The following is a 23833-nucleotide window of genomic DNA, read 5'->3' on the forward strand; positions in this document are numbered from 1 at the left end:
TGTCTCAATGAAAGGTATGAAATACTTTGTAAGCTCCTGGTTTGGAGATAAGAGCACACTGTTGGTCTGACATCAAAGTGAATCAATGAGCTGGCTGTGCATTTCTATCCATTGCTTTAGCCATACACTTCTTTGCAAGCCTCTAGAAGCTGTCACCCTGCTATGCTGTGATGAAAATAATTGGATGTAGCTCCCACTTCTGTTATTGCCATATAATGTTGCTACTGGTGAAGAGGACTCAAAACTGATGGCTCCAAAGGCAACTTCGAGACTTCAAAAGCCAAGTTTTCTCACATGCTGGGCTGCTTGCTTCTCCAAGAAAATTTGCAGAGCTGCACCAAAGAGCAGACAGATTAAAGACAATTCCCACAACCAAGTGATATGCAGAAAGAAAGTATATTTGAGCATCTAAGCAGGGAGGAACTCAGTACTCAAACTAAGTATTTCTAGAGGAAGGGATGGCTGTATAGAAATAAGAAGATAAAGAAGATAAAGAAATGAACTGACAAATCCAGTGAAGAAAACCTAATAATTTTGAATACTGAATTACCAGCTCTTATGATTTTTAAATGTCATTTGACTTGGGAATTTATAATAGTCCTGCAGGCTTGGATAATGCATATAAACAGGTTGTTGTGCCACTGCTTCATAAAATTTCTGTGTGATAAAGGCATCTCAACAAGACACTTCACATTATATTTTTAGTGTTCTGAGCTTGTGAGTACTAGGAGTAGGGTAATTGCTGAGAACCCTGTCTAATTCATGCTTCTTCTTTTGCAGGCAAGGAACCTTCAGAGAAGTTCAATAGGGGAAAAAAAAACCAGAAGTTTTTGTGGATTACAAGGTGACAGCATGAGCTCTGGAAGCCATGTGTTGACAGCACATTACCTGTTGATACCACATTATAGGTCTTAGCCAAAATAGCCAATGGATATGGAAATTCCAGCTTCCTATTTAAAGAAATAGATCTCTAATTCCAAATCTTTGTTTCATGGTGTTGGCTTCCCAATGTTTTTATCAAATCACGGCTGAAAAATTGTGCTGCTTTGAACGGACGTTTTCATTTTATTTTTACGAACACAAAATTTATTCTAGCTCCTGAACAGAAAAGATACAGAGGCAACCTGTAAGAATACAATATTTCTGTCTGATTCAACCACATCAGAGAACAGCCTCAGAAATGGGACCTTGGGAACAAATCAATTCTGTCACTGCCGCAGCGATGGAGAGTTCGAATTGATATTTTCAGCTAGAGATGTCTATCAGAGCTTCCTCTGGGTAAGGAAGTTTTCTGCGAGCAGAGTTGCTAGAGCCATCTATTCCTCATGACAACATTTTATGTTACTCTTATTTCAGAGCTATCCATGGCAATATACCCAAAGACAAACTATTCCTATTACTGTACTTTTCACGCAGGCTCTATTGAGAATTTTAGCCTAATCACTGTGTCACTATCTTTATAGGAAGAGAAGTAGTAGGTGACTTATTTAAAAGTTTTAAGATTTGTTTCTTCACACAGTGTTGTCTTTTCAAACCCCCACCACACAAATCTATATGTTTGAGTTGGCCAATTTTTTTTCCATGGACAATTCAGAGTATATTGCAGGAAAAAGTCACTGCAGTCAAGCAAGATCCAAGTCTTTATTTGAAAATTAATCCATTGACTGAATAAAGGAGAAAAACATTACAGTCAAAATGAATACCTTTCAGATAATCTGATTTTTTTTTGGTTCTTTTCTTTTTTTGTGTGTGTTGGGGGGGGGGGAGGGGGTGTTCTTTGTTTTGTTTTTCACTTGTACTGTAACACAGTCAATATATATCCAAGGCCAGGCAAAGAGCAAAGGGTTTACTCCCAGAATGTCGTACGCAATTCCTGTAAATAGAGGTGGTACGGTTAAAGTAGATGGTCACTAGGATTGTGCAAGATAGAGATAAGCTAGTAAACCCAAAATAAAGCACAAAATTACAGCTTTTAGTGGGAACATAAGGGACTTTTTTTTTCCTCTTTGCAGGCTGATCCTTCAGATAAAAATCCAGCAATCTTCTGTTTCAATTCTTCTCTACTACATTCTGTCACACTGGCTGTCAGGAAACCCAATGAAGTTATAAGATTTTCACTGTGTGCTAAGCAGGTAAAGGTGCTGGTAAGTAAAACTCTCTTTTGCTGTGATAAGTATTTGACCATACTGAGGCCTTGCAACCCTTGCAAGTGCAAGTACCTCACTTAGAAAGTGGCTGCCCTAATGGTGCATAATAAGCTGATGAGGAAGACTGTTAGCAGAATGTGATCTGTCCATTTAATAGCATTCTATCCCTTCCTATTCTCTGTACTAATGTAATATTTGCTTTTGAAGAGCAGTTTCCCCAGCATTTGACTTAATAGGGCTGTCCTTTTCTGTCAAATTTAGGCTTCAGAGCTGATGACTCAGAGCTGTCAGCTCCAAGACTAGGACTGTTTTGCCTCCTGGCTGTCTCTTCCAGGATCATTTCCCTGCTTTTTACCTTCATTAGGTGAATCATGTCATAATATAATTTTTATGGAGTAATGGAATAATTTTCTGAGAGATATCACTTCAAATAGGTGTTCCTGTATCACTTCCAGAACTAGCTATCTCCTAAGTATAAAAGAAGCTTCATTTCAGGACCTGATTCTGATCTTTCTACTAAAATATTCTGCAGTTGTGTAAGCCTTGGGACTCAAGGAATGTCATTGCACCCACATTTAGTATGGTTCTCCATGTTGGAATTTCCATCTTCTCTAAATTTAAATATGGATTCCAAAATCTGTGTTTCCTATTTTAGCTCCCTAAGATTTTTCTGAGACATTGGGAATATTTTGCTTTTTTTTTTTTTAATCCAAACTAATGTTGATACAAACCGTCCTTAATGTCTTTGTGAAGTGCTATAGCTCCCAGGAAACCCTGCCACCAATTTCTTAAAGGTAAAAGAGAAACTTTGGTTCCCCTAGAATAAAGACTTGGAGTGCTCATCTTGGAAAACTTTAGAGGTAAACAGGTGATAGCTTCAGAAGGCTGGCAGCCAAAAACAACAAAGGTCTGTCTGATAGGGACTCTGTAGTGACAGTACTCTCTGCGAGCTTTTGGTTTCAAATTTTATTTTTTTGGACCATTATTACAAACGTTTTCTTATTGCCTTCATGAGATACAGAAGTGATATCTTCCCTGGTACCAAATAATGAGCCAAGTATAAAAATCCAATAGAAAAAACCCTTGGATGGATGAGAAGAGCTATCTTTTGTCCATGATGCTGGATAAGAAAAATAAACTGCATTCAAGCTTTATTATTTCTGGTTAGCAAAGTAATTTCCCTTGTTTTATTTTGGTATAGGCAGTTACTTCTGATTTGGATGTGAGCCTACAGAGAAGTATACTGAAAAGTGGTGCTTCTTAAACTGCTTTATTTTCCTAGTGATAATGTTCTCACAGTAATAAGATAATAATTCACTTCATATTTTGCTTTATCAGGTGAAACAAGACAGAGTAGGATGGTCTCAATGGGAAATTTTTCCTGAGGCTTAACAAAAATAAATAAATAAATAAATAAAGTGATTAGCAAAATTCATGTTGGATATGATTTTGTCTCCTTATCCCCATGTTTAAGGCAGTATTTCCTTAAACATGTTTCCTATTTTAGATTGACTAGTAGAACCAAGAGAAAATAAAGCCAATTGACTTAGTGCTCATTAAACCCTTTACGCTTGTCACATCATGTTTGAGGTAGTTTCATTTTGTTGTTGTTGTTTGTTTGCTTTTGTTTTCAGTTAAAAAAAATTATATATATTGGACATGTTTGCATCAAATTTGACCATCATATTAAAACTGAGGATAATTATTTTGGTGCAGCTCGTCAGAACATAATGCAGAGCTTTATCTTATGATGTTACTGTCACTGTTCTGCTCAGAGAGGGCAGCAAAGTATCACAGATCTGGGATCCAAGAGAACTTCAGCTCTGAGGCATAATGCTGAAGAAGTAATGTATCTTTATTAATATACAAGGTGTGAAAGGAGAAACTGAGAGGCAATCAGATCATGACTATTTAAGCACACCTGAAATTTTCATCCTCTAAGCTTTCAGTGTTTGCTAGTACTGAAGATACTATCAAAAGAAATATCTTAATCACTCTAAGTTTCAACATACAGTAATCCTAATAGCTGTGGAGAGAGGAGTCCCTGCAGAGATGAAATAACTGGAGAGTTTAGGATTCACTGCTAACTGTCATTCTCTATGAATCATTTGGCATAAAGAGAAATTATTTAAGTTTAAACTTGCAGTGAAAAAAATACATTAGAATAGAGTTGCAGCATGGTGAAATGGATGATATTTTCATTATACCATGACATTTTCAGATTTTTGTAAGCTTCATTGTTTCTCTTCTGGTTTCCATATATAAGGATACAATCAGAGGCAAGATGAGATGGTTCAGACACTACCCCCTGTTCTTGCTCTCTGGAACAAAGATTGAAGTATATTTCCTGGGCAATGCAGGCAACTCTTTCCTAGACAACCCTCTAAAATGACCATGTAGTTGGAGAAATTTGTGATATGACTCTGCTTTATTTGTCACAGATCTGTGGACTTAGCAATGATTCTTCTTCAGCCTTTCAGTGCCTTACTACTTTGTCTACCACTGATGATGGCAACAAGTTCAGTTAACACAGATAAAGCTGAAGAGAAAATGTATTCCTGTCCCATCATTCAGTGTAGTGCTCCTGCAGTCAATGGATTACCAGGCAGAGATGGAAGAGATGGTCCCAAAGGTGAAAAGGGAGACCCAGGTACAGAGTATTTATCAATAGTGTATTTTTGGCTCACCTTTTCATCCCTTTAGTCTTATTTTTATGCCTTTTCTATTCTTCCACTTTTCTACCTTTTCTCTGCCCTATTAACCTTTTGTAGTTTCTGTAAGTTTGCAGAAATCTGTCTATAAAGCACCTCCTGCATTTTTAATTCTACTCTAGATACTTGGTTTTAATACATAAATTAAAAAAAAAAACAAACATGGAAACAAACATTTTCACAACAGCCCCTAAAACGGAGATAAAATGAGATTTTAATCTCAATGTACCATTTGTATTCTGAGCCACTTACAGATTTTCCTACGTACCATACTAAATTATGTCTGCTTTCCTTTCCAGGGGCCAGCTCTCAAAACTAGAAATCATGCTTGCTAAAGTTGGCTACTAACCTAATGGTAATAATTGGATTGGTTCAAATTAACTAAGTCCCTGTAACTGAATTCCCCCAAGGCATGATTTGACAAACAGTTGCTGCAAATGAACAGATCAGGAAGTGCTTTCTGTCACACAGTAGAACTAAGTCACCAACTTTCCCAAGCTATCAAATTGTTTCTGTGGAAATATTTGATAAGTACATACAGAACTGTATACTTTCTTACCATATCCTGTGCTGCAAAGGAGTTTTTCCTCATATTCATATGGAATTTCTTGTTCTGTCACTGGGCACCACTGAATAGAACCTGCCCCCACTTGACTCTCACACCTTAGGAATTTATAAGCATTGATAAGATCCCCTCTCGGTTTTCTCTACTCCAGGCTGAACAGTCCCAGATCTCTCAGTCTTTCCTCATACCGGATGCTCCAGGCCCCTAATCATCTTTGTGGTCCTCCACGGGACTCTTTCTAGGAGATCCCTGTCTTTTTTGAACTAAGGATCCCAGAGCTGAACACAGTACTCCAAATATGGTCTCACTAGGGGAAAGTAGAGGGTGAGGATTTTCTCCTTTGACCTGCTAGCCACATTCTTTTTAATGTACCCTAGGATACCACTGGCCTTCCTGGCCACAAAGGCACACTGTTGGCTCTTGGCCAACCTGTTGTCCACCAGGACACCCATATCCTTATCCTCAGAGTTAATTTCCAGCAGGTCAGTCCCTAAACTACACCACCACCTGGGTGGCAGCCCTGCCTACAGCAGGGAGTTGGAACTGGATCTTTAAGGTCCCTTCCAACACAAGCTATTCTATGATTCAATGATATGACATAAGACATAAAATTTCTGTGGAATATATCGGTGTTCTGTATAGACATTTTCATTATCATGTATCCTCAGTATGCTCTCTGCAGTTTCATGGCTGAAATATGTAAAGCCAGCACTGCATGATTAAATAACTGCTTCAGAGGTATGCTTAACCTTTATTATGTTTTATCTAATTTTCTAGATAATATAATGTATGGTTGGATTGCATATAATGGCTTTCTGATTTTAGAGCATGTGTACCTCTGCAGTAACAAAGTGTTTATTACATTCGATTTTCGTTGTCGTAAATAGATATAGTAAGGAATTTTGCATTGCAGTGATTTTTCATCAAAGTAATGCAGTTCCTAGCAAATGAATATTTTCAGGTGGATGAACAAATGAACAATTTTCAGGTGGAGATTGGGGTGGTGTTTGACACAATGAATGGTTGAAAGACTTGGGCAATGACAAATTAAAATGTTATTGACCGATAAAAGTTAACATAGTGTTGTAACACCTTGAGGACATTTTTGTTAGGTGTCTCATTCCTCTCCCTTCCACTGAGTTAGGACTGCTGGCCATTCTCCATTTCTTGGTTCTCTTCTGTTCAAGATGTATATTACAAATTATTATTCTTTTGAGATAAAATGCATTTACCATGTGGGGTGGTTTTTTTCAGCCTCCATTGTTTCTACAAAAAGTTTTCACCTTGAATTTGAGGATATTTTGTGTTTCGTGTACAAACCTCAAATACTGAGTATTTCTCAGAAGAGTTTCATCATTCATAAAAGTGCAGGGTAATCTTACAGTGCATCATAGAATACTTAAAATAACAAGTGAGTATTAGGAAATCATGGGTGACCAAGAAGTCCTCCAATGCTGTGAATTATTTCCTTGTCTGATTAGTATGAATGTAGGACTTCATTTTGTTCTTGAAAAGCTTTCTCAAAGTGGAAAGACATAGCTCTACCAAAATTATCCATTTCCTGTTCACTTACCAATTTCAACCCTTTCTTCCGTGTGTATTCATCTCTTCACCCTCTACCCTCAGCTGGACTTTGCAGCCATCTTCCTAAGAAAGTCTTCAATGTTTCTGTGTCTTCTGCACACTGTTGCTAGCTGTTAAACTATTCCTGAGTTCAGGACTCTCTCCAAGCACTAAGGAAACATGTTTTCTGAGAGTATTTTCCCACCATTTAAGCTATTTTCTCTCAAATCAAACTCTAGGAGAAGGATTGAGAGGTCTGCAGGGTTTGCCTGGAAAAGCAGGACCTCCAGGATTAAAAGGAGAGGTAGGACCACAAGGAGAGAAAGGTCAAAAAGGAGAACGTGGAAGTAAGTAGTAAAACTCTCATGTTTCTATAATCTATTTTTCAACCTTTTAGGGTATTATCCTTAAAATATTTGTTTTCAAGTCTGGTGTTCTTATAATGTCATTTGAGGAAAGATGTGACTTCCAGAAGTGTAAGGAGCAAAAAGATAAAATATCTGTTACTTAGGAGATGAGTTGAGATGAGCATAACTTGAGAAAAAAAAGTGTATGGAATAAGTCACTAGTTTTTCATTGTCTGCATCTGAAATAACAAATCCTTTCACTCACATTACAAAAGGCATTTCCCTTTAATTCTTTGACTGTTCACATATTTTCCTCTTTAATTCATTTAAAATGCTTACATTCGTGTTTTGCCTTTGAGATCTGGGCTTTTCCAGATGAATTGATGAGCTTGTCAGCTCTGAGAATTCAAAGCCTACCCAAATATTCATCCTAATCAAAAACGTGGCTCTCTCAGTGGCATGATTTCCCAGGGAATGATTCAGCAATGTGGCCTGGGGTTTCTGGTCTGGAAACCACATAGAAACACATTAGGTGAAAGACAGCAGAGGTGTAGTTATTTTTAAGATAAATTACTAACTAATACCTTTAATTCCTAGTCGTTGTAACTGATGACCTGCACAGACAAATAACAGCTTTGGAAGCAAAAATACAGGTATTGGAAGATGACTTAAATAGATACAAAAAAGGTAAGATACAATCATATATTAGTTTTCTTTTTGGGGTGGTGATATGATGAACATCTCTGTGCTGGAGAACGAACTGAGAATGTTAGGTTGAAACAAATATTGCAAATGTATCTTGTGTTGACCATGTGATGGCCATTAATTAAATGCTTTCTCACTGCCATACATCCTTTACATCGTTCCTGAAATGACCTGCCAAACTTCAAGGATCTCTTTGCCAACATGCATCTCAGGGGCTTTGTTACATGAGCTACAGATCAGTTTCTGTTCTCTGGTTGTGCTTTGCGTGTAATTTCTCTCAAGGTCTCAGTTCTGTATAAATTTGAGTAGATATGGATTGGGATGCTATCTGTGTGAACCTAGCTGTAATCTTTCAGAAGATCCTGTGTGAAAAATTTCAAAGTATGTCTCAGTACACTAGTAGTACTGGTATAAATACCACGTTTGGAATGGCACGAGGTCTATCACTGTTCTTAAGTTAATATGGGAAGAAATGACACCAGGTTGCAACATCACAGCAGAAGCGTCATCAGGATAAAGTCATACAGATCTGCATCATCCTTCCAAGGGTATATCTTCACTGCAGAAAGTACAACTTTGAAGCCATAATTGCATGAAAAACCTGATAATAACCTGATACCAGAGCAAGAAGAGTGGAGCAGCTGACTAGACGATGGCAGTAATTTCTTCAGCCATCTCCCTTTCATTCTCCCAAGCCTGTGTATCAACACCCTAAGAAAGGGTGTTTAAAACCTGTTGTAGTGGCTTTATCTGGCACAGGAGAGTAGGAGGGGTTCCCTTGCCCACAAGAGCATTGCACTGCTACAATTTCCATAACATCAGGGAAAATTTAACTATGTAGGTCACAGTTTTCATACAATTATTCTAAGATGGTAGACTCCCTTGACACTAATCCTGGATACGTGTTAAAGACAATAAGGTAAAATAAATGTCTATCAAAGAAAGCAAATGCATTTCAAAAGAGTTGTTGCAAGCCCAGTCTTATCTATTAAATGAGCCAGAACCTCACTTTCCATTGTTTCTTTTCATGAAAACCTGACAGGTATGTGAACTATAGATGCATATTTCTCCTAAGACCATGTATGTTTTCAAGACCAATATTCAGTTTCCCAGGCTCACTAAAGCTGTCCCTGTATGTCTTTTTTGTTCTCTCTGGTTTTAAACCCTGCATTTCATTACAGTCTCTTAGCTTTAGTTTCTGTGATCCCAGGATAAAACTAATAGGTACGAAAGATCTCCTAATGGCAGCTCAGTTCCTCTGCATGAATTTTAATTAGTCTCTGATTTTTGCACTGAAATCTGGCAAGCTTTCTTGTCATGCTTGCAATTTGATTTAGGGAGCAAGTTCCTTCAGATCTTGATTCAAGAGCTGTAATAATATGTGAACTGAGAACAAAAAGATATTAAAAAGGACTTGTGATCCAAGCCTTGTGAAAATCCTGTTTTATTAAAATGTGGATTTGATATATCCAGGTGTTAGTTTTGTTTGATTTCTGTTGGATTCTGCCTACTATAAGTAGTCCGCTTGTACTAAATAGCAAAAAACAGTTATAATTGAGATATTATGGTTACATTACTTTAGTGTCTTCAATTTATGGTGTAATTCAATGTGGTGTGTGCTTTTTTTTCTAGCCATGACCTTAAAGGACATTGTGAACGTTGGTAAAAAAATGTTTGTCTCAACTGGAAAGAAAGATAACTTTGAAAATGGAAAATCCCTTTGTGCAAAAGCTGGAAGTGTACTTGCCTCTCCTAGGAATGAGGCTGAGAATAGAGCTTTAAAAGACTTAGTTACTCCTTCAAGGCAAGCTTATATTGGGATATCTGATGCACAAACTGAGGGCAGATTCATGTACCTGAGTGGTGGGCCTTTAACTTACAGCAATTGGAGACCTGGAGAACCGAATAATCAGAAAAATGAAGACTGTGCAGTAATAGAAGACTCTGGAAAATGGAATGATTTGGACTGTTCAAATTCAAATATCTTAATTATTTGTGAATTGTGAATAGCTGATAAATCTAAGGAAAACCAACTTTCTTTTCTCGGTTGTGTGGCTGATGTAGAAGTTTGTTACTATACTGGTGAATAGAATATTCAGAACCAGATTATAAGTTTTCTCTTTGACATCCAGTTTTGAATCTCCTAATGAAACAGGCCTATCTGTTCACTCATTGTGAATTAATTTGTTTACCACGTGATCTGCTGAGGATCTTATGTTTATGTTACAGGCTTCAGAAGGGTTTAACTCCATGTCAGCTTCAGTATAATCCCCTGGACACGGTGCCTACTAATATTTGAAATGTATTTTCCATTTCATGTCCTAGCACAATCTGACTTCTTAGATTTGTCTGCACTTTGTGAACTTAAAATGTGAGCCAAAATAAATTTTACACGTTTAAACCATAGATCTCATTTAAAAACATGGAAATGTTGAGTTAAGAGAGCATTTTGAATCTTGTTTATGGAATATAATGAGCTATTTTTAAACAAATTATTATTAGGTGATTTAGCTAATAAATGGTATTTCTGCTCCATTGCACTCATACATTCCAAATCTGACATATCAATCAAACAGGTGTTCATAATGTGGAATTGTGGTTCAGAGACCATGACTTGATCTTGGCCATATTACTGTCACACGTGGGAATATGGTTTCCTCAGAGTCTGAGAAGAAAAGCACATCCCATTTTTTCCTCTGCATTTCTGTCAAGATCCTACAATGCTGACAGCAGCCTAGCACTGGAAATAATAATTGATGAATTCTCTTCAGCTGGTAAAAATAAAGTGTCTGTCTACAAGCACTGTGATGTAAAACTCAGCCTTCACAGAAGACCTCTCCTATTTCTCTCTCTCCACAAGCCTCTTTGTAACTTATCCACTTTCTTCTGCTCCTGTGAGAAGTACTGTGACCTAGTAGGTGACCAACAACCCAAAAACCTCTTCCTGAAGTGTGTCTGAAAGATCCTTGTTGTGCTCTCTTCTCACCAGCAAATGCACAGGAGATAAGCACTCTGGTTTGTTTGTTTGTTTTGTTTTGTGCATTGTTGGTTTGATTTTTTTTTTCCAGTTTTGTCAAGGCAAAGCCAAATGCTGCAGTGTACATCTAGATTACTCACTCAGCCTCACAACTGAAATTGTTGCTATAGAGTCTGTTGTTATGGAGATACATTTAGCTGTTGTCATGCTTGCAAACAATAAAGAGTAGAGCTTTTTTATTTGGTCAGATAGTAAGCTCTCACCCTACTCAATACAGAGGCTCTACATGGAGCACAAAGAAACTGTGGCTCTAATATATTCTCCAGAAGTTCTCAAGTATAAAATAGTCTTAACTGGGCTTAGTTTATAACAGCTCTGAAGTTAAAATAACATCATACTTTGTCACAAGAGACATTTTAGACCGCAGGAAAAAAAATAATTACAGAGATTGTTGAAGGATATGAATTTTCTAGAGCATGAGATATATGCTAATCTGCATCATGTCTTCCTTGTTAGTAACAATGTGAACTGCATTCCTCTCCTTCACTAATTGGTGTCCTACAGCTATGAAAACAAGAACTGTTAACATTTTGCCTGGGAGTTTTTAATCAGTATTTATTATATGAAAATGCAGGAGAAGGTTCAATATTTAAAAGTCAGATTTGGGTTAATTTAGGACAAAAAAGATACATTCTAGAGAGTACAGTCTTGTCATGATCCTATGATTAGAGATCTGTGGTAACTCAGTCTCCAGTGTATTTACTTGGGAAGAGTAAGTCAGTCTGCTGTGAGGTTATCTTCAAAAACACTGTGGTATGTTCTGTGACCCTTTCATTTGAAGCTGGGTGAAGATCAATGCCTCCAGTAGGTCAGCTGGTAAGTCACTGTGTCTTAGCTGCTGATTTGAAAAGAATTTGGGGTAATATTTTGCAGATGTAAATGGCTCTGTTTTCCTGTTGTTTTGAAAATTTAATTTCACCTCATAACGCTAAAAATGAACTGTCAAAATCTTAATGCTCTGTGAGAATTTCTCTTTTAGACTGCATCTACAGCTTCAGTTGTGCTGAGAGAAACCATTATAAAATGATAATATAAGCTTTTGGGATCTGTAGTAGTTAGGTGACAGTGGTAAGAATAAATATAATGGCGCTTGCATATACATCTTTGATATTTCTTTGCACACTACGATTTTAAAATAAAAATATTCAAAGTAAATGGAAGCTGTTGAGTACTTCGTCTTTATCAGAAAATATTTAAGAAATGCTATTCCTAATTGCCATGTCCGTATTTCAAGAGACCAGCTCTGAAATGTAGTTTACACTAATTTTTATATGATTTTACCCACGGAATACACCTTTTTGAACTTTGTGATACTTCTTGCAGCCTTATGTTAAGATTGTTTGCGTTTGGAGAACACTCTGCACCATTCAAGATGGAATCTACACAGATTGAAAAAGTAAGTGCAACTATATTCCTATGCTAAAAATACTGAAAGTGAAGTGTGTGAACATTTATGTTGTAAGCTTAGTTTCGTACAGTCCAAAATTTCTAGATAACTATCTTTTTTGTCTGGTTGTGCATGTGAAAGCAAGAACAACATATAGTGTAAGTTTGAGCTATTTTTTTTTAAATCTTTTGTTTGAAATAGACATCTTGTCTTTTGCGTCCTTGAGTTCTCTTACGTAAGTCATATTTTTTAACTCAGTGAGGCACTCTTGGTGCCCAAAGTTATGACCTTTCTCACCACCCGTGTTAGGGACAACATTCATTCTTTAGTAACACTGTTCTGTAACAGGTGAACAACAGGAAGTGAGATTGAAATTGTTTTTCAAGAGGCTTAAATCAGCATCCCTGATGACCACTTAATTTTGCATTAATTAGAAACTAATCTGTATTTGCTGTTATACCCCTGATTAGAACCTCTCATGTGGTGTTAATGTGACCTTCGCAGAGCTTCTGAGCAATTCAGGATGAGAGCAGCGTCTGTTAATCAGCTGCTGGATTTATCTTTCTAAAACATAGCACAATTTCAGGCTAAGCACAGGCTTAGGAAGAGCTATCCTGTCACCTGTGAACAAGCCATTATTTCTGAGAAGCTCTTTTCCTTCTTTTTATTTTTCAAGTGGCACTTTTCAGTAGGAACTACAAGAAGGAAACAGGAAACTATTTCAATCAGTAGCAACTTATACTTACTGTTTTATTTATTAATCATAGATATAAATATGGGGGAGGGGTTGATAATTTATGCTTAGAGTAGAGGAGAAACATGCCCTTTACTCTGGCTTGTTTTTTGCTCTCAAAGAGGGCACTGTCTTCATGAGTGAAATGAGCAGAGAAGTTTTATGTAGGGGAGTCTGTGGCTACAGTACTACCAAAGTGGCTCTATCTTTTGGCCTAGGAAAGAAAAATAATTCTTACATTGTAGTTTGGCCAATAATGTCCAGGAAAAGAAGTAAGGCAGGAGAATCTGGAAACGTAAGTGCGGTCTTAAATCTCTTTTAAGCTTTGCCGAATTTCTCTGCACTTGCAGCAGGACTGGATCCTCTGTCTTCTCTCTAAGGAATGATTTTATCCTGAGGCACCTGCAGTTAACATCCCTTTTTATGGTCTGTGATCCTAGTGATGTTCTGGGCGCTGGTAGCTTGAGCTGTTTAGATCAGTGCTTCAAGGCAAACTGTTGCAAGACCTATTTCCTGGCTCTGTTTTTTTTCTGGTTTGTTTATGACTAAAGCTGGCAGCACAATTTGTCCCACAGAGCTGAGCTCATGCTTTAATCCTACATGGGGCATCTTTGCAGTGAGAGGAAGGCTGGCATCCTCCTCCAGCCCTGGAGAGTTTCTATACAGATAAAACTTCAGGCAGCAGGAGTTTACACTGGACTAAGTAAAGAAAACATGAGAGAAATGGTCAACCTCCTTTTAAATGTGTGGTTTCAGAGAGAATGTACTTGTAGATGTTTCAGAGGTGTCCCCAAGGAAATGAGTGAGGAGCTTTCTATGCTCTCTTAGGGACAGAGCTCTCCATCTCTCCCATCCTCTCATCTGTACTGCATGACTACAGCTCTTGGCCTTTGCCTTGTGCCTGAGATATGCACAAGAAAAGGCTCTGTCCAGCTACACCCACTCCGATGATTATTTCCAAGCATGTTTTTTGTTCAAACAAGAGACGTTCAACTGCTCAAGCTACTTTAGCTGAAGTGGACACAGCACTTCACCAAATTTACTTGGAAGTCTTGAAACCTCTTAAGCAACCAAATAAGGAGTACTTTGGTCTTGGTTATCTCCTACATTGCCCTTTACAGATCCAGTGATATCTGTGCAAGGGTGTCCCACTCAGAAGTAGTTCGATCAGTGCTGTTTTGCTTACAGACCACAAAAATTTAACTCCTCTCTCCCCCTTATATACTCTCTGCACAACATAAATAATACATAAATCATACATTTTTGCATCAAAAATTGGTAAAGTAAATATTAACTTGAGTCAGATTGCCCTCTGTGTGCTGCTGTTTTCTAGTACCTGCTATTTAGTTTTTTTTAAGATAAATAGCTTAAAACTGGAAAAGGCTTTCAATTGAAAAGTTTTACAAGCAAGGTGAAAATGTTTGCTTGTTTTTTAACTCATGTTTTAAAGTGTAGGTTAAGGCAGAACCTGTATTTTTAACAAGTAGGGAATAAGCGTCAGGAATCATACAAGCAGAGTGCTGTACAGTGAGTAAAGCTGCCACTCATCAAATAATAGCAGTTGTAAAAGCTATTAAATAACTTTTTCTAGTGTCTTTAATTTGCTTAAGTAAGTGCATTATGTATCCGTTCACTGAAAATTGTACACTATCCTATGTCTCATGTTACTGGGAACTCTCCAGTGTTTTTGAATGCTGCAGCCCTGAAGTTCATCTTTGCCTAGTGCTCTCAGAATAGTTCTGAATTTGGTCTTTAGCAAACTGTATGAATCATTGAAAATTTAATAGTTTACACCATGTATCTCTGTTACAGTGGCGCAGTATGTTATTTTGGAAAGGCAAAAGGACATAAAAGGTGGAAGTTATTGGACAGATGAGCCCCCAGTTAAGTGGAAACAGCTGGGAAAAATAGATGCTAGAGAAAAGCAGTGTACCACTTTGGTTGGGATCACAGTTGTTCTCTGCAGGTTTGAAAATATGATATTTATAAGTCAGTCAATAGTGAAAAATCCACTTCAGCTTTAGATGATTGCTCAAGATAACAGCAGAAAGGGACTGGCCTTGTGAAAGGGGCACTCTGTGTGCTCAGCTGGCCGATCCTTGCACAGGGCTGTGTCACAGGGAGGAGGGTGAACCCATGCAAAGTGCCATTAAGTTTTCATACTCAGGGACTGCACCCTCTCTTCAGTCCAGAGATATTTCTTCCTTTGTGCAATACACTCACAGCTGCAATTGCACAGCCCACCCTTGAGAGCATGTGAACAAACCTCTGAAAAGGCACAGTTACGAAAAGACCTGTGCTGCGCTCATTTTCCAGCTGGATACCCTGAGACAGTCTGGTAAGATGGCCAAGCAATGAGATTACTAGTAAGGAAGCATATTTGAAGCTCTTTCATGTACGTTCCCATTCCTGACAAATGATCGCGCTCCTGCCTGACAGCTGCTGATGTTCCAGTTGTCTCTGTCACAGTATATTCCCTCACAAACCAGAGGTTATCAGGTATCATAGAATCACGTGATCACCAAGGTTGGAAAAGATCATTCTATCCAACTATCCACCAATCACCAATATTTCCCACTAAACAATGTCCCTCAATACAACATCTAAACGTTTCTTGAACACTTCCAGGGTTGGTGACTCCACCACCTCCCTGAGCAGCCCATTCCAGCGCCTGACCACTCTTTTGGAGAAGAACAACTATTTCCTAACGTCCAACCTGAATCTCCCCTGGAGCAACTTGAGGCCATTCCCTCTAGTCCTATAACTAGTTACATGGGGGAAAAGGCAGACCCCCACCTCACTACAGCCTCCCTTTGAGTAATTGTAGAGTGCGATAAGGTGTCCCCTGAGCCTTCTCTTCTCCAGACTGAACAATTCCAGCTCCCTCAGCCGCTTCTCGTAAGGCTTGTGCTCCAGACCCCTCACATCATATCCTGCTTTACAGGAGGAATACTACAACCTTCTTCTCTCTCACAATCGTACAGAAGAATATTTAGAGAAGCAAGGAAATGATTGGTGATAGATATGAGAAACCATGGAGGGCTTCAGGAGCTGGGAGAGATGTAGAAAAAAGCAAATTGGAAATATTCTTAGAAGGACAATACCTGCTTTACTGACTTTGTATATGTATCTGACAACATCTGTCCCCTCCCTGGAAGCATTCAAGGCCAGGCTGGATGGGGCTTTGAGCAACCTGGTCTAGAGGGAGGTGTCCCTGCCGATAGCAGGGGAGTTGGAACTAGATGATCTTAAAGGTCCCTTCTAACCCAAACCATTCTATGATTCTATATTGGTCTGGATTCCTGGTAGACTTCACTGTACTCATGCCATACGTGCTAGATTAGTGTGAAAAGGGTTGATTTAATTCAGCATGTGTTTGAAAGCTCCGACCTCTGCTTATATTTCCTGAACAGTATGGGTAGGTCAGTAATCTGTAACGTCCCGTATAGTCACTGCTGCAGAGATAATATTTGAACAAGATAATGGTTATGCAGCTGCACGGTGTGTGCATACTTTGGGATCTGAGGCAACATGAACAGAAGTTGCTGGTTGTGCTTTGCATTTCAGACGGAAAAGATATGGAGATATACAGAGTCTATTGCAAAGGTATGCATATATTTGTCATGCTTAGCAGAATGGACCTGAACGAACCTGCCAAGTGATGTGATTGTGGCCCCATCCCTGGAGACTTTCAAGGTGAGGCTGGATAAGGCCCTGGGCAACCTGATCTAGCTGTGGTGTCCCTGTTCATTGCAGGGGAGTTGGACTGGATGACCTTCAGAGGTCCTTTCCAACTCTAAGGACTATGATTCTATGAAATCTTCAGGGCAGGCTGTAGGTCAAATTCCCCCACTAAGAACACAACAGGTAGCTGAGATGGTTCTTAATAATTTCATTGGGATTCTCTTGTCTTACTAAGAAAAACAACATTTAATATTCAAGATCTCATATAAAGCTGCTATACAGGCTGTAAGGAGTGACCCTCATGGAATAAAAAATTATATTTTACTAGTTAAGTAGTTGACGTTCATGGTTATTACATTTCTCAGGGTTATTAAACATTCCCTCTGATTTGTCATGCAAGCTAAGTCTGCTGTGTTTTAAGAAAGTACTGAGCAGTTTTAGTTTGAACTGTACTGGCCTCAAGCGATATTCAACATCTCCCATCTCTCTCTAGAGAGAATCTGAAGTTATAGGACTCTGTTCATTCCCTTTTGTTTTCTTTCTGTGTCTCTGAGTCTTCATCTGTTCCTTCTTTCTATCTACTTACTTAGATGAACTCCAGGGGGCTTTAATTAGCTTGCTAGGAAAGAAAGTATACTGCAGAGTTGAAAGAAAACAGATGGGAATGTGTTTCTTAATGCAGCTTGTACTACAGGTTGCAATGACTTGTGCTTCAGCACAAGGGAAACTCTGTCTGTTATCCTGTTCAGTGACTGAATACCCACCTTTTCCTCTCTCAATATCTGATTAGAGAAAATAATTTCATCCCACTGATTTCTCAGAGATTTGTCCTCTGAATTTTCCCTCTTCTTATGGTCTTTCTCCTCAGCTTTTTACATGCCTAAGGAAGTTTCTGAAGGACAGTAAAGTATCCAATTCCCTTTGAAGGTCGCTGGAATTTTAGTTTATGTGCAGGTGTTACATTTAGACTAAAAGTAATTTGCATTATTATATGTAAGGTGTGCCCTGAATCATTCTGTCCAGTACTAAAATTCCTTTCTGTGTTTGAAAACTAAAAATTCAAGACATTGGTGCCGTTTTGTTCTTTTCTCTATGGCTGTTTTACTGAAAAAGAGGAGTAAACAAGAAAAAAAAAAGACTACTGGGTGCTGTGCTGTTTAAAATATCATGGTTTTAGCAGCTTGAATTTCAGTTACATTATAGCAGTCATGAATATATATATCCTCACAAATATTTATATGTGGTTCATTGTGTTAATCTTTCTGATTCTGGTGTCAGTGTTAACATTTTATAATCAGAACAAAAGATCTTGGCATAGCCCAGACTATAGTAATAGCTGAATAACAATCAAAATGATATAACAGGAGTGTAGCTTTAGCAAGGATCATCTAAGGCTGTAATCAGGGCAAATGTGTGCAGGGAGAGGTCATGGTTTTTATTAAGGCATCAGGCATAGGTTTTAAGCTTCTATTTTGAACATTAAGAATTCTGTGCTCAAATTTTGCCATTTTCTTATGTCTAGATAGTGAAAATACGAGAGAGCGTCTCAAAATATACACTGAAGCAAAGTAACAGATCTTGCCAACAAAGATGCTTAGGGGTTGAAATAAGTCATCCTATTTTTAAGAGAATCTGCTCAGTTTAAACCTTTTTTACCTAGCCAATAGTGTCCTCTTCATTATCTGTTAGTAGATGAGTAGTTTTGGTCAAGTATCACTGCAGTCTCTGCTATAACATAATCCTTATGCAGTTTCAAGTCAGTTCAGGTGTCATCAAAACAAAGGGAAATTAATGTGTTTCCTTGAGCACTGAAGTTCATGGTTTTTCCTTAGCATCATGGAGCTCTGGCTGTCCTGGCAGCAGTGCCTTCCACCAGGGATTCATCAGCAGAAGATACAGTTGCTACAAGTAGGGCCGTGTGCCTGCACTGCATTAGAGTACTGCACTAAGGCAGGGAGTGATAGGGCGCTGAGCCATCGCTTGCTGCCTATGCCAGTCCTCTCCTGGTCCTGGGAAGTGAGATCTGGGCTTCCCAAGGGGAAGCACAAAGCCACCACACAGGATCTGTCTGGGCTTACAGCCGGGTGTCACTAGCCTAGCCAGGTGCTCCGCAGCAATGCACATCACGGAAATTGAAATAATGAAGTGCCTTAATATCTATCCACAGTCAAAAAAGAAATCCAGTGTTCTTCTGTATTTCTGCACTAATTAGAATCTACAATGTACTGTTACAAGAGAAACAGGTTCAATATATTAACTGCTAAATGCTTCAAACAACACAACTAGCTAAAACATAGCTTTTTGTTCAATCCCTTGAAAAGTTCTGTGCAAAAATGAAAACCCATAATATCTATTTTGTCTTCATTTTCAGCTCATAATGGAGTAACAACCAAGAAAAATGAGATTTCCTGGGAATTCATTACCAATTGGGATCCCCTCAGTAAGATGCAAATCTTCATTTTACTGTGACCACCAGACCTGAGAAGCAGCTTGGTGAGTTTATTGTCTTACATAACTCTTTATTTTCTGTCATGTGCATTCAATAACATGTTTCTCCCAGGGACTTGGGCTTTCAATTGCAATGTACGCAATGCTTTTGGATATTTATGTTGTAACACTTAACAGTGAGGCATTGGATGGGCTGTTTCCCAGCAATAATAGATGTAATAACAGCCTTTTAAAAGGTTTTTTTTGCTATCTGCAGACTAGATTATCTTTATTTTAAATTGACAACAAGGGCCAGGTGGCTGCTTATAAGCGAAATATATGAATTATGAGCATGTGTTTCCAAGGCAGTCTTGGCCAGGGGCTGTTCAGGCATAAATTGCTTCCTATTACTTCTTTGCAGTGGAGGGACAAGGTATAGTTCATTTCCATGGGAACACAATGTGGCAGAACACTCCCATGATTACTCTTCGTATTATTTCCAGTAAAAAGCTGATATTTACTCCATCGTAACAACTACCAGCTGACACTGCCGTGGGTATTTCTGTTGTGTTGTTGAACAAGGACTAGGAATTATCTTCCATGCTGTTGTGCAGCATTCCCAAAGTTAGGGTCATATGCTTAGCAAGGAAAATATGAGGAGGAATGATGGGGGCTGCTCCAAAAGTAATGCTTCCTGTTTTATTACACTGGTCCATGGCATCACAGGTAGATGTTTGTGGTGTGGCAGTAGAGGCTGAACCTTCCCACCAATATTCCATTACGTGTTGTTGCTAAGTGACAGACAGCAGCAGAGAGTCTGACAGAATGGTGTCTGACATGGAAGTGCATATGAAGCAAAGGTGTATCACTGAATTCCTCCAAGCAGAAAAAAATGGCACCCACTGCCATTCACTGATGCTTGCTGAATGTTTGTGGAGGCCAAACAGTGGATGTGAGCACAGTGAGACAGTGGGCAGTGCGTTTCAGCAGTGGTGACTGTGGGTCACCTCCACTGGTGCAGATATTTATGGATGCGGTATGCAGCGTCTTGTTCATCCCTACTGGAAATGCATAGCTAATGGTGGAAAATAATACTGAATATACTGAAAAATAATTATTTGTAGCTGAGAATTTTCTCTCTCAAATAGTGTTGTTATGCTCTTTGTACCTGCTGTAGTTTCTGTAGAAATAAGGAGGCATTATTTTCAGAGCCAGTAACGTGGCCTAGAGGATAGAAAATCAATGCTTTGAGTAAGTAAAACAAAAAAAAAAACAAAAAAAAACTACAACATCTAGCTCCTTCAGTGACCACGGGGATTGTATCTCTCTAAACTACATTGTTCACAGCTAGAGAAACAAAAAAGTAAAGACATTCTGGAAATCATTGTTAGGTTGTGAAGTTTAAGAAAGTGAGATGTCAACTATGAATCTGTAGTTTAAATTGGTGTCTTCAGTTGTATGAGAAAGAAGGAAACAGATATAATCTCTAAACAAAGGTCAAGTGGTTCTTCTGCCTAAGATAGATTTAAGCTTTTGATTGGAAAAATCCATGCCTGCTTCTTTTCACACAATTTGTGGAAAACCTAGTCACTCCTTTTCTTGATAATATAGTTTGAATTTGCTTTTCTTAGAATAGAAAATAGATTGAAAGGGATGATTTATTTACTTTATCAAATTACTCAAAGTCTTTCTTTTCTTTTTTGTCTTTTCTGTCCTTTGCAAGCACATTGTTATGCAAGATCTGCTCAGTAAGTTCTGATGGAGGTGGTTCCTCCCCACAAACTCCATTCCCTGTGGCTGCTGTCTTGTCTTTACGAGCCTTTCCATCTGTATTCAGCAGTTCTTTCTCCTCCTTCATCCACCCGCTTACACACTTGGATGTACAAATCTCTGCCCTGAGATCCATCCCCCCAGATGACACTGTATCACTAAGCTGATGTCACAACACTATGTTTGTTCATAAATGTAAATATGCCTCATCAGCAATTACATTCTTCTGTAAGATGCTTATCTGTGAGTTAGAGCGGCATAAGTCTAGAGTACCCAGCAATAACACGAGTTTTAAGGCCTACCAACTGTAGCACTTGTATTTTTTCCTTATTAAAGATGTAGTAAGGTATCATGATCTCTACTTTTTCATCCTATTCCTATAATCAATGCACTGTAAACTAGTATAAAAATTATTTTATCAGTGTTTCTTATTTTTCAAAGGCAGGGGAACTATTGACCTTCCCCGTTTATTGTATGAACTTGTCTTAAAATTAAGCTGCAGGTGGAGAGAGGGGAATGCTTGCTTATTGGATTGATTCCATACTTAATAAGTGACCTAGGTTTAATTCCCAGTATTTCTGAGGAGGACCTGTGCTGATGTTAACATGGCTTCTCAAAAACTGACCAAAGGCTCCTAAGTCTGAACTATTTTAAGATCAGTAGAGCAGATAGGTTGCAGTAAAAATACTAGCCAAACATTAAGCATGGATGCTTCTTTGATGAAGGCAAAGATGGAGAACTGACCACAACTACTTGCCATGCAGGTGCTGTGCCAAGGACAAGGTAAAGCATATGATTTCAGGAACTTGCAGCACAGTGACATATTTAAGATAAATGTTCCACAAGTTACTAAAATAAACTACTGTGGCTATACAGCACTGCATTTTATGTGACAGTGCAGTGTATAGCTTGATGTAGTTTGGACTATGATAAGACTATGATAAGGTTGTTAGTAACCAGTTTGCTTCCAAACAGTGAGCTGAGCAAAATGGAGAGTTCACCTAATTTTCTGATTAGATGTTTGAATGTTATATAAGAGAAATTTGTTCCAGTTTTGAAATGACTTTGGCTGTTATTAGTTGACAAACTGCTTTTTTGAGGGCTGTAAGCCCAACTGCTATATAAAGAAGCGGTCTTTCTAGATATATGGCTTGTTTGAAAACAAGATTCCATCTTTTTTCAGAATTCTCCATTGCTAACAGCTGAACATGCTGTTGTGGGGCTTGGGTTCAATCGATTTCTTAGCATTACCCACATAATGCCATAGCAGCATAATTCATATGTCAGAGGACCTCAGAAGGAATCTCATTGTTCTACTTATGACACAAAGCAGGACGCAATATCGGGGTCCTGCTGAAATCAGTAGAGTACCTGGGCTGGGTTAGGAGGATGTTACTCTTTTAAAGAACTTTGGCCATTGCCACATAGGCTTACCAGCAGATTTCAGAATTCTGAGCCTTTTAGCTATTTGACAGGAATGCCAAGCTGTAGAAAAATAAAATATTTGCTTTCTTTCTTCCTTTTTTCTTTAGTATATTTGTTTTCCCTAATTCCCTGCCACTTCACAAGGGAAAGTAAATCTAATGGTGGGTGATGATTTAGTGTCTTACCAGCTTCTATTGTGCAAGTATAATCAGGCTCCTGGTAGAAGAATTTTTCTGAAGTGTATCTTTATTTTAAGCTTTTGGTACAATATAATAATTTGGCTGATAATGACTTAAGATGTATAAAAACTTGCCTCATTTTACTCTTCCCACACTTTCCTGAACAGTGTGTAGCTGCTGGGGTTTTATTGAATTCCCTGTTTAATGTTTCCAATTCTGTATTTAATCTTGTGAACTACAAATTGTGTTCAGTGGAAGAAGCAGTAGTAATTTGCCAAGATTTATAAAGTTGCTCATAGATTAAAGTTGCATAGGGATGTATGTGGACAATGGTACCCCAGGGCAGTATTAACCATTGCAGTTGTTGTAGAATTGCCTAGAAACTGGATCTATGAGATCGTCCTCTGATAAGTTAGATGCCCAAGAATGTGGGCACCTAATCATTTAAAATATTCCTTGCCAAAATCTAGATTGAGTTTATGTTTATCTTGGAGCTGCAGAAGTTTTTCAGAGCTGTAAGTACTTCAGAAGTCTGCAGCCACTTGGAAACAGACCAACTGATGTCTTCATTGTGCTGAATTTCCTGTCACCTGTGTCATTCCCAAACCACAGCAACATTCACAAGCAAGGTATTTTACCTACCTGCATGTTATCTGTATGTGTATATATATATATATACAGATAACAGATATATACATATTCCATACATATATATATATACAGATAGTATATATATATATACAGATATACTATCTATCTGTATATATATATATATCTATATATATATCTGTATATATATATATACACACACACACGTATTTACTTAACCTGCATGTTATACACTTAACAGAAGCTCTTTTCATCTACTGTAGTTTCAGCTGAAGGGGCTACATGTTTTTAAAAATGATTAACCTGCATTCAAACATTTTCTGCATATGAGGTAGAGAGAAGTATTTTGAATACAGATCTTTTATAACAGTTTTTGAGAGATAATCATTGGGAAGAAAAAAAAAGGAGACTGGCATCTCCTCAATTTGTTTGTTAAAAACGTTGTTGGCCACATCTCATTTTTGGTTTTCATAAAAACAAGAACAAAAGTTTAATGTTATGAATTAGATTCATTGGCATTTTATTGAAATTTTATACCTTTTTA

General features: G+C 38.1%; 1 protein-coding gene across 2 annotated transcripts; it reads left to right on the forward strand.

Moving 5' to 3' along the window:
* On the forward strand, positions 1104–12230 carry SFTPD (surfactant protein D). 2 transcript variants are annotated; one of them, XM_021400091.1, is made up of 6 exons: positions 1104–1278; positions 2013–2144; positions 4620–4797; positions 7226–7333; positions 7931–8020; positions 9671–12230. In XM_021400091.1, the coding sequence occupies exons 3-6, from the start codon at positions 4653–4655 to the stop codon at positions 10042–10044; spliced, it is 717 nt and encodes a 238-aa protein (XP_021255766.1). In that variant the 5' UTR covers positions 1104–1278; positions 2013–2144; positions 4620–4652; the 3' UTR covers positions 10045–12230. The 2 variants fall into 2 exon arrangements, with proteins under 2 accessions (XP_021255766.1, XP_021255765.1); XM_021400090.1 differs by lacking the exon at positions 1104–1278 and having other exon boundaries at positions 2020–2144; positions 4589–4797.

The sequence above is a fragment of the Numida meleagris genome, chromosome 5, assembly GCF_002078875.1.
Source record: "Numida meleagris isolate 19003 breed g44 Domestic line chromosome 5, NumMel1.0, whole genome shotgun sequence".
NCBI lineage: Eukaryota > Metazoa > Chordata > Aves > Galliformes > Numididae > Numida > Numida meleagris.